Source organism: Morone saxatilis, unplaced genomic scaffold, assembly GCF_004916995.1.
Source record: "Morone saxatilis isolate NCDOM2014 unplaced genomic scaffold, NCSU_SB_2.0 Contig10, whole genome shotgun sequence".
In the NCBI taxonomy this organism is placed as follows: Eukaryota; Metazoa; Chordata; class Actinopteri; family Moronidae; genus Morone; species Morone saxatilis.
In genome coordinates, this window is record NW_023339652.1 from 15,820,912 (window position 1) to 15,831,409 (window position 10,498).

The 10,498-nt window shown below is 41.9% G+C and overlaps 1 protein-coding gene across 1 annotated transcript in view; it reads right to left on the bottom strand.

The window, feature by feature from the left end:
- nav3 (neuron navigator 3) overlaps nt 1-10,498 on the bottom strand; it is a gene marked incomplete in the record, with an annotated part of 202,937 nt that overhangs the window by 74,197 nt on the left and 118,242 nt on the right. The window contains 1 exon segment of the mRNA XM_035678645.1: nt 7,726-7,834. Within this exon segment, the coding sequence (XP_035534538.1) occupies nt 7,726-7,834 (109 nt within the window).

A 10,498-nucleotide genomic window follows, 5' to 3' on the forward strand; every position in this document is an offset into this window, starting at 1 on the left:
ACACACACACAGTGCCACGTCAGAGTGCAGTCAAGCCGAATGAAACAAACAAACACATTTTTAGAAAACCCAGCTACTTATCTGACAAGCAATCTCAGCTGAATATGGAAATACGGATATCAATTTGCCACGGCATAGAAATCAAAATCATTTAACCATTCGTACACAATGTAGCTTGCTAAATCAGCTTATCTTTATCTCTAGGCAGCAGAGAGAAAAAAAGACTGATAAACTGAGGGAGACTGTGTGTGTGTGTGTAGGTGTTGAAATAAATGAGCATGCAAACTGAAGGATATGGCTGAGCAGCAAGTACAGCAAAGGTGCTGAGATGTTTCACATATCTTACCTACCACATGTGAACACACAGGTTCAATTAAAAAACACGATATAATGCATTCTAAATGTATGATACATCAACATATAATTACCATGAATCATTGGTAGTCTCATAATAATATTGTGAATGTCATTATTTCTCAAAATTAAGACCCATTTCCCATAAACCCTGCTGCTTTTTGAGGATCTCTGCTTCATCATACTATCTGGTATAAAGCAAAAGAAAAAAACTAAATAAATCCTAACAGAGGGAGACTACATTGTGTTTAGCCAGGAGCTCAGCAGGAGAAGAATCCATGTTGACAGCAGGGGATTGGTTATTGCTGAGCAATGCTAAATATAAATACACTGAACTTTCTCTCACTGCTGCTAATGAGGTCTGAGAGTTTAACAGTTAAACATGAATTTCTTGCAGAGGTTCGTTCACTGATCTTGGTAAAGATGTAATTCTGCAGCACCGCTTCAAAGGCTTTTCACATTATGTCATGTACAATATTAGCCAGTCTCCTACAGTATTTAGCAGTTCTTTTTCCTTTATTGTAACCGTACAGTATAGTTCTATTACTCCTAACCATAGATCCAATTTTCTAATACACACACAGAACAAGTCACCTTCATCCCTGTATGGGAGCTGGTATGAACTTGAATATACTCTGCACCATAAACTAAACTAAACTTAAATATCAACAAACAGTGTGAATGGCTGTATCCAAAATCTCTCCCTTGTTTACTTATTTACAACTCTATACATGATACACGTGAATCTTGACTCCATAGTGAACAGTAAACTGAGCTTTCAGGCACTTATGGCAAGAATCACCATTTTGCGCATTGTGGAATAACTGAAGTACAAACTATATAGTGTGTAATGTATTTTGTGTTTGCCATTAGCGACTGATTTTCATCATAAAAAACTTTTTCTTTTGTTAGGCTAAACATTGACATAAATCGGTGTAGAGGACAAACTTAGTCAGCTGTATTTGGCATGATGTCAGTTAGGGGTGTTGCAATATGCCGACTATGATAACCCTGATATTTAAAAAATGAGATGTTAATATCATGTTAGTAATACACATATGATAATATGTGTAAAATGAATCGCAGCGTCACTTCATAATTTTAGTGGTAATTCATTTGCCATAAAGGTCATTTGAAAAAAAAAAGGAAAAAAAAGAACATACAATGATTTTAAATTACAGCCATTCTTTTCAGGTTTTCTATAGTTATTGCGCTAAAAAAAGTCTTTTGGCCACAATAATTGTGTTCTCATATTGTAAAAGCCCTAAATTGTCAATTTATCTGTAACTGTGAACTGTACCTATTCAACACAGTAGGAGGTGTCAGTTGTAGGTAGAGATCTGGTTTCATGACCTGAAGAATCTACAATTATTAAGATCTTAAAATCGTTGTGCATTGAATTAGAAAAAACTCATTTCAATTAGGACAGCAAGGATATAAAACAGAAGGAGAGTAGGATGTTGTTGTGTCAGAGCAAGGGTACGATTGTAATGGAATTATAGTTAAACTCGGAGGGGCAGTGTGTGGGATTAGAAGAAAGGTACAGGTGAATAATGAAGGTTTGGCAAAAAGAATACAAAAAAAAAATACACAAGATGGGTATCAAGAATGAGCAGAGTGAGGTGAAAGTACGGGACGGTTCACCATGGATATCTCATGGAGACACTGATTAATATATAAGCAGCTCCAGTATAGAAAACTATACGGGTAGGTTTTGTTAAACGTGTGCATCCATGGAGACTACTTTGATTACATAAGCGCTCAACTTCACCAACCAGCTGGGATGTACTGGATATACACTTTGTAACTCTTATGGTCGCCTCGCTATTGGGCTGGGTTTACGTTACATATTATAATGCTACTCTCTGGCACGATTTTGGATAGGATGTAAGACAGATAGGACTATGCCTTTAAATACTTTGAGTTTAACTTCGCATACAATGTGTAAAGCCCAGTTTCGCTCCAGCACTATGCACTTGATGGTGTTGGTAGTCTGTTATGTGAATCCTGTCTGGGTTAAATTTTAACTTCGACCTGTGGGCAAAGAACTCTGTGTGAAATCGCAGAGGTACATGCATATTTCGTTACCTAGCGCGAATATTCCTAGGGTACACTGCAATTTCAGAGCTACCATTCTTAGAGAATTGCTGTGATTCCATGCTTGGGAACCGGTCGGGGAAGAGTCTCCCTGCTCTCCATCACACAGCCAAAACAACTCGGGGGGTCTTTCTTCACGGGTCACCAGGCACTATCTCTACACACACACACCACACATTCACATCACACACACACACACACCACACACACACACAGCAGTCAGAATGACAGAAGTCATTTTCTATCGTCCATCATAGACTGAAAACTCATCTTGTCAAAAATTGCCTCGTATTACCTTCCTCCAGCTGAATCGTGTCACTTCTCCACTCACTTTTACTTCTTTCACAAGAACATTGTCAGGGATTGAAAAGTGTCTCTGGCTTTGACCCATGATTACTCTTAAGAACCTGTCATTTTGATGTTTTAGGACTTTCACTTTTTCACTCCTACTGTACGGTTGCAATCACTGAAAATCACTTGGTACTGAAGCGTCAGCTAAACTAACATTAAAGAAGAAAAAACTCTGTCTCGCTTCAGAATCCCGTACATGCTCATAAATAGGACCAACGGCTATCTCCTCACTTCCAAAGCAATGAATAATTTAGCCAGCCCCGCTCTCTCTGTGTTCCTAATGTAAACACAAAATAAACAAACCCGACCGCGTGAAGCTATTATGCTCAAAATGTCATCCGGCGGTTGCTGAATCCCCATGGGACTAGACAGAGATCCCTCAGGCCCCAGCAGACCGGGAGACAAGAGGAGGGGAGATTTCCCTTTACTGTTTGCTGTGCCAGGTTTGTCCTTGAAGTTCACAGCATTTCTTTACACCACATGAAGCTGCTACTTGTCCCTTCAAATGTCAATCAATACCATTTTTCATTGTCTGGCTAGAAAAAAGGAAAATTAAATGAGTGTTTTGATCAATACAGACCGTCTGTGGAAGCCCCAAAACGCATCTGGCTCTCAGAGGAACGTTGTGGGTGTGAGCTGAGCTGTCATAATGGCTGCAGCATCAAAGTAGCAAGGTCAGTCCAATGAGAAAGGGGCACGGTTTCAGGGCTCATGAAACTGTAGCTTAACCGCATACAGCTTTATCAGCCGGGTCAGTAATTTTAGGTAACATTAGCTGCCACCAGCTCCCAGGCAAGCTGCACCTCATTGTGGACCGCTCTCAGTATTTCAGATTCAAACTAAGATTGTGGAACTTCTGGTAGCGAAGTGTTTATGGAGCAGGGAAATGTAGCAGAGAGGCCCGGCACATAATGATGCAAAACTAATGGTGCAAAGAGCAGATATTGGTGAACTACATAATCACCACAGTGGTATGTTTTATCTAACGAAGCAGTGAACTGAAGACTGTATAACAACAGGTGTGCTTCTATCCTAAACCAAGCCAGCAGACCTGCTTTTCTAACCCACATTAATGCAGAATGCCCAACATGTTTTTCGCACTGGTCATGTGACAAGCAACAGCATCCAAATGTAACAGATGTCCCACATTTCACTGCAAACTCTAAGAGAAACTGTTTAATCAATTCTAATTTTGCTCCTTTTAATGCACCAAAGATGTGCCTGGTTTAGTCAATATTCCCATACACCTAATCTCCTCCATTAGTATTAAAAGAGCAAGCACACCCTAAATTACAGCAACAACCTTTCCATGTAAAATTTGCAGCGGAGGAATGCGGAGCAGGTTGTGAGCAAAGGTCTGTGTGAGGCGTGGCCCTGTGGCTTTGTACTGTATGATGCAGGCAGGCACATGGGGGGATGGGCTTTGGGGGTGACAAAAGACCACAAATAAATTTAAAAGGCCATTTAAAATTGAAAACTTATGAGGCGGCCTGGTGTTATAGGGGTTGGGGTGCGGACCATGAATTGCAAAGTCCCTGGTTTGTGTCTGGCCAGGGATCTTTGATGCATGATGTGGTGCATCTCTCCCCCCATGATTACCTCTCTCAATACTGATAAAAGGCATACAAATTATACTGAAATACTTTGATATCGATGAATGGAAAACATACTGAATATGTAAAACTTCAAGCTATAACTGACTGATCAAAACACACATTCTGATCTCGCTTCAGATGAAACTTGAAAGAATCAACCACGCAAAGTCATTGGAGATGTCTTCACAAATCTCCTTAAAACTTCTGCTCTTCTAATTCACTCAGTGTCGCATAGAGCTAGGTTTTTTTTATGAGGTGAACACTTCTTCCACCACATATGGACACAACTAATTTTAATGACATAATAACAACAATGGTTTATTCTATCTGTGACAAGTCAAAAAATAGTGTTGAAGAAAGAGGAAACCATGACGGTGGCTGTTGCTGTGCAAGTGGACAGCATTTTTATGTTTTCCAGTCTGTATGAACGGAGTATAAACAGTTACAGAGAGAGAATCCCAAAGAGAGAGACACAGCGATGAATATGACAGTCATGTCTGCTCGAGCGTAACAGTGATTAATTACTTAAGGTGCTTCAAAGCTTCATGGTGATTACAGCCATTTCTTATCCGAGAGAGAGATTAGGACGGCCTGGCCAGGCTTTTGTCATGGACAGAATTGGTATGCGTATTCTGAGGCTATCCTTACATTCAGTAGATAAACATGTCCAACACAGGCACACACTCAGAAGCCCACTCCCATTTTTTTCCATTAAATCTAATGGTTGATTTCAATGGTATTTCACCGTATATGATGCTAATGTGGATGCATGATGATGCATTTTGCACATATTTCGTGCCGACTGTCCTTGAATGTCGTACGCATGTGAATGAGACTTGAAGTCTCTGACGAATCACCAGCTCACACCCCAACCCCGTGGGTCCCATTTGATTAAATGTGGTGGTAAGACAATGGTATTGATCTTGCCTGGCCGAGACTCCTCTGAAGGAAGAGGTAGAAAACAAGCACACACATACATGCACACAGACTGCCATCTGTCATGGCTGTCGGCAGCCCGGCCACCATCTTCCACTGCAAATGGGGCAAAACACACAAAATAATAGACTGAGGGAGAAGGAGAGAGACAAGCAGGGAAGCAGTGCCTAGGGAGCTCATATAAACCAATGGCTATCATTTTGTTTTTGCCGGAGCCGCAGTCTCTATGCTGTTAGATTCTCGGTGTTGCCCGTGGCTCACAGATGGGACAGTCTTTTAAGATGCTGGTTGTCCATCAACTCCAGAATGTCATTACATGTGTGGCAGCTGGTGAGGAAGGTGACGCCTGTTTTTAATTAAATCCAGGAAACGTGGAGAAGATGGCATGGTAATGGAGGGAACATCATTAATAGTTGGAGACATATCTCCCTGTTGGATCAGTATGATAAACTGCGTAGGGTGAGTCAGAGATATCAAAATCAAGAACTGCTTTTATTTTCCAAGGACAACGGATGCACAAGGAAACTGACTTGGATAACTGCTGCTGAGACATAAAACTGTGATCACAAAGGAAACTTTTCTTCTCTTTTTGGTTAGTTATATTGGTTTGGTCGTGACATGTGTGGGTCTTCTGTAAAGTGTGTGTCTTTTGTTTTGGCTATGACGCATGTTGAGGAAGTTTAACAGCTAAGCTTCAGACTTGCAACACATTCTGTCAGTGTGAAAATAGTCTTTAAAAGGAGGCCTATATAGGCTACAGCTCTCGGGTGAGATGGTTGCTCTGTTTTCCTTGAATGCTAAGTTTTCCCTTTTTCTATTTAAAAAAAAACATTCAACCCACATTCTTTATATTTCCCATATTTGCTTGTTCCTGTTGAGGGTCACTAAAGCCTATACCAACACGCAACTGACATCATTTTAACATCATCTGTGTTGTTTCCAGATGCAGCAGGCACCTATTTTCAGCCGACAAGCTCTAAAAAACAACATTACACTACACTACTGCCACTGTACAGTTTGTATACTGCACAGACTGTAAAGTCCCTTGAGGGAAAATTGTGATTTGTGATATCTGCTACTAGTTGGTGAACATAGTGGAGCATTTTGCAGCTACAGAGCCAGATATTTCCCTCAGGAGTTGGCAGAGAGCAACACAGAGCGAAACAGAAAGTGAATATTGAACTTACATTCGGATGGTGGACACAAGCACGACTCTGAATGAAGGCTAATGTCTCTCCGTGCCTGCTGGATGTGTAAACAGGTTGTAGTTTACTAATATGTCCCCTACTTTGTAAGATAATATGTCAGTGTTGTGTTCACAGCTTGTTGCATTGCCCCCAAGTGGCCAGAAAACGATTTACAAATTTAACAAAGCACTTTATCTAATCACAAGAGAGAACTCACTTACAGCACCTTTAATTAATGCAGCTTTAAGGTTATCAAGCTAATGCTACTAGCTGGTAAAGGCTTGACTTACTTGTGCCTTTCAGTGACTTTAATTTAAAGCCCTCATTTGTTTTTAATCGAGCAAACAAATCCAAACAAGCCAAAAACAGCAATCCAACTTTTCTTATCCTGTTCAGTCAGAAAGTAAACTATAGCTGTGACTTTATCATAAGTCTATTAAAACAGGTGTGTCCTAAAAGAACCGCAGGAAGCCAAATCAGTTTGCATTTGATTTAGTTCTGAAACAGTGTCTGAGTGAAGTTGCAATGTGCCTGCAGTGAGCCAGGCGGGGGGGTTGAATCTTTGAAGGCGATCAGGCAAATGACGCAGTGGTGGTCAGGCATAACACACAGTAACATTCATCAAATGCCAGTGAGAGTGTAAATTATTAAGTTAACTACCTAAGAAGCAGATGGGAGCAGTTTTACATTTGGCTTGTGAGTTATAAATGATCCCATTTGAGGTGTTACATTACACACTATTGTCTCAGTTATATAATAGAGCAGCCGTGCAGAATAATTCACTTTAACCCTGAAACAAGTTATTTGGGTTAAATTTTAAAAGTATTTTAAAAATTCAATTCTGATTGTTGGAGGTTATTGAAAACGCCATAAATAAAACGTCACTACAGAAGCAGACTGACTGTAAGAACAAGGAAGCGGTGGCATTACATTATGTTTTGGAGAGAATTACAGGGTCTGCTCAATTTTGCATGTGCTGTAGCTACAGCCTTGACAGTTCAGTGAGTTTATGACTGCAGGGTTGATAGATTGAATACAGGGTTGCATGGGAAAATGTGGACAAGAGATATGAATGGAATCTCTTGTCATCTCTTTCGCAAGATGCACATGGGCCAACAAATTCATTCACTTTACTTGACCAAAAACCAGACCAGAGTCGTTGAGCATTACCTGTAAGCAATGGGCTGTACAATCTGTGTGCCTACCTGTGGCTGATCTGTGTCCCCCGTAGACTGGACATGGTCTCTTCCAGGTTCTGCCGCAGGTCAGCGATGTTCTTCACCGTCCTCATGCGTCTCGTCTCAGGATCCTCTCCTGGAGACACACATTTTGAATGATTTACCGAGATGTTTGGACCTGCATGCACACACACAGCAGTCACCTATACCCACAAAGGCTACACACGCACAAACAAACAATATGAGAAGCGACGAGGACATCTGACATACAGCATTTTATTGGATGTCACTGGATGTCTTAGTGGGGAAACAGAATGATGACCGATCACCCTGACAGCCAGCACGGGTGCACGTCCCTAAACCCAATGCTGACAATTGGGAGGCCATACAATGAATCAGCCTGTCGGGCTGCACCACATGCAGTTCTTTTCATCTAAAAAGTGGATACATTATCTTACGCAGTACTGACATTTTTTCCTTCAGGCCAGCGCAGAAATGTCGTGCCATGACACCACGGGCTCTGTCAGTTAGTTCGGGACACAGTCGGGCGAAAGCAAACTCTGTCACAGCTCCTGTGCTTCTCTGTCAGGCAAACGCTGCCACTTCAGCCCACCGTTTCCCCTACCCCGCCCTTCAGCAGCATACAGCTATGAATGCACGTCATATGTTTTATGTTCTCCTCAGTTTCCAGATGAAGCGTTTCTTTAACTCGGCCTATTCTGAAAGAGCTGCTGTTGTAAGCACAGGGTGGGCAACACTTCATAACTGCGAGCTGTGGGGGCAGACCAAAGTATCTGCTTGTCTGCTCCAATTAAGCCTCTCTTTTAGCTCGTCAAGCTAGCGTGTATCCGAAGGCGGGTACCACAGAATGGGTAATTAACAAGTGGCATGAGACGTAGAATGGATGCCGGTCACACACACGCTTTCCAGTTTTAAGGTGCTCTCAGAAGTCGCGTCTTCGTGGTAGAGATGAATGAGCCGAGATCTCATACAACAAGGTGACAATGCTGTGTGATGGTAAGATGAGTGCTCTCACTACATGCTGTTTTCAGCGCTCTGAGCAGACATACTGGCAGCAAGCTACTGTGATTACAGTGAGTGGGGCAAATGGGGGCAGATGGGAGCAGTAGTAGGTTGGAGGTTTGAAGAGGCCCCCAGCGACTCCTGCGGCGCAGCTCAGTGCCAGGAGGAGAAAAAGGGGTTGAGGTGTTTATATGCGGGAGAATGAAGCAGGTTGGGCCTGAAAATAAGCAGAAAAGCTAAGCCAATTTTACCCTGGATGACAATTTGAGAGCTGACCTCAAGGCATTTGGATAAACCTTCTAGCAAAAATGCAAAGACTGCATACATTTTATTCAAATAAAAAGCCTCGGGGTGCAAAACTGTGCTCTGCATTATGTCTCTGGCATTTCTACTCGTACGTCTTTTCCCCCATGATGAAAAAAATAATTTGATTTGAACGGACTAATACAACACTGCCAGTATGTAGCTGATCTTGCACACTGACACCAATCCTCCTGTTCTGGTGTATGCTGTGTGACAGTGCACATTGTTAGAGTCACTTTGCTCACCAGGTACAATAATTGTGCAGAAAACTGTCTTGGTGACGCTGACAATGAAATGATTCAAGTCTCCTTTTTGAAAGGGAATCTCTTCTTTTACATGGTTGTCGTAGCTGATGCAGCAATCTTGGCCATGTCTGTCCTGTAGAAAAACCTTTATAAATAAAGGTTCAATCAATGTGTCACACAAGCACATTGCACAGGGTCAAATTAACCTCATTCATTCACTTACAATAATCTTTTTAAATGCTTTAAAATGCCTGGATAATAACCTGGAAATGGAGGGACATCAAGCTAGAACCCGCAGCAGACAGGATGAGATTCACAGGTTTTTACCAATTAGAGGATTCAGTGCCGGTTGTCTTAGTCACATTGTTCAAAGCCATCACAATTCCAGAAAATTCCAAACAACACAATGTCTGTATTCGAAAAACCTTTTGCAAAATGAAGTCAAGACTTGACCTCAATCATGCTGCATCGTGCTGTGTAATGACCTCACAGGGTAAAGAGCAGTCTGGTATAATTGAGGTCATGTTTTGCCTTTGTAGAGCAAACATACCACAGGTTGTGAGGTCGAGGTAGTGCCACGTGTTCTTAACCTCTGACCCCCTGTCAGATGTCCCCTGCACTATGGCTGGCAATTAGAAATCAATGAGGCACATATGTTCTTGTTCTAAAACTTTCTAGAAAAAAAGAATACAATCACTGTGACAAACAGAGGCTTCTGTGCCCTGAATTTATTCCTGTCAGGATGGAACAAATATAAAACAGCACTGAGATGATCATGATCAAAACTATTCTTTGGAACCCCTAAGTCATTTCTCAGTTGGTTGCAGCTCCTTAAGGAAAGGAGGTCCAGTCCAAGAATTAAGTGGGAGATGAATGTTATCTGAGTTTTTCTTTCTTCGTAATCCTTCTTCTCTTTCCCACATGATCTCTGCTTCTCCTCTCACCAGGGCCCCTTCGAGAAAGATCCAATTACGACCCCATTATAAAGCGACGTGAGGAGATCTGGCCCCGGAGTCTGCATCATGGACGGACACTTCATGCAACATTAAGAAGCAGCCCGAAGCGTACGTGTGCACTTATGGTTTTTTGTGTGCGAGTGTGTGTGAGCAATTCACTGCGGTACAGTAGGTCTCACCTGCACAGTGAAGTAGAGCTTGGGCTGAATTTTGGGCAACACAACAGCACCCCACAGGCAAAACAACCCTTTACACACACACGCACACACACAC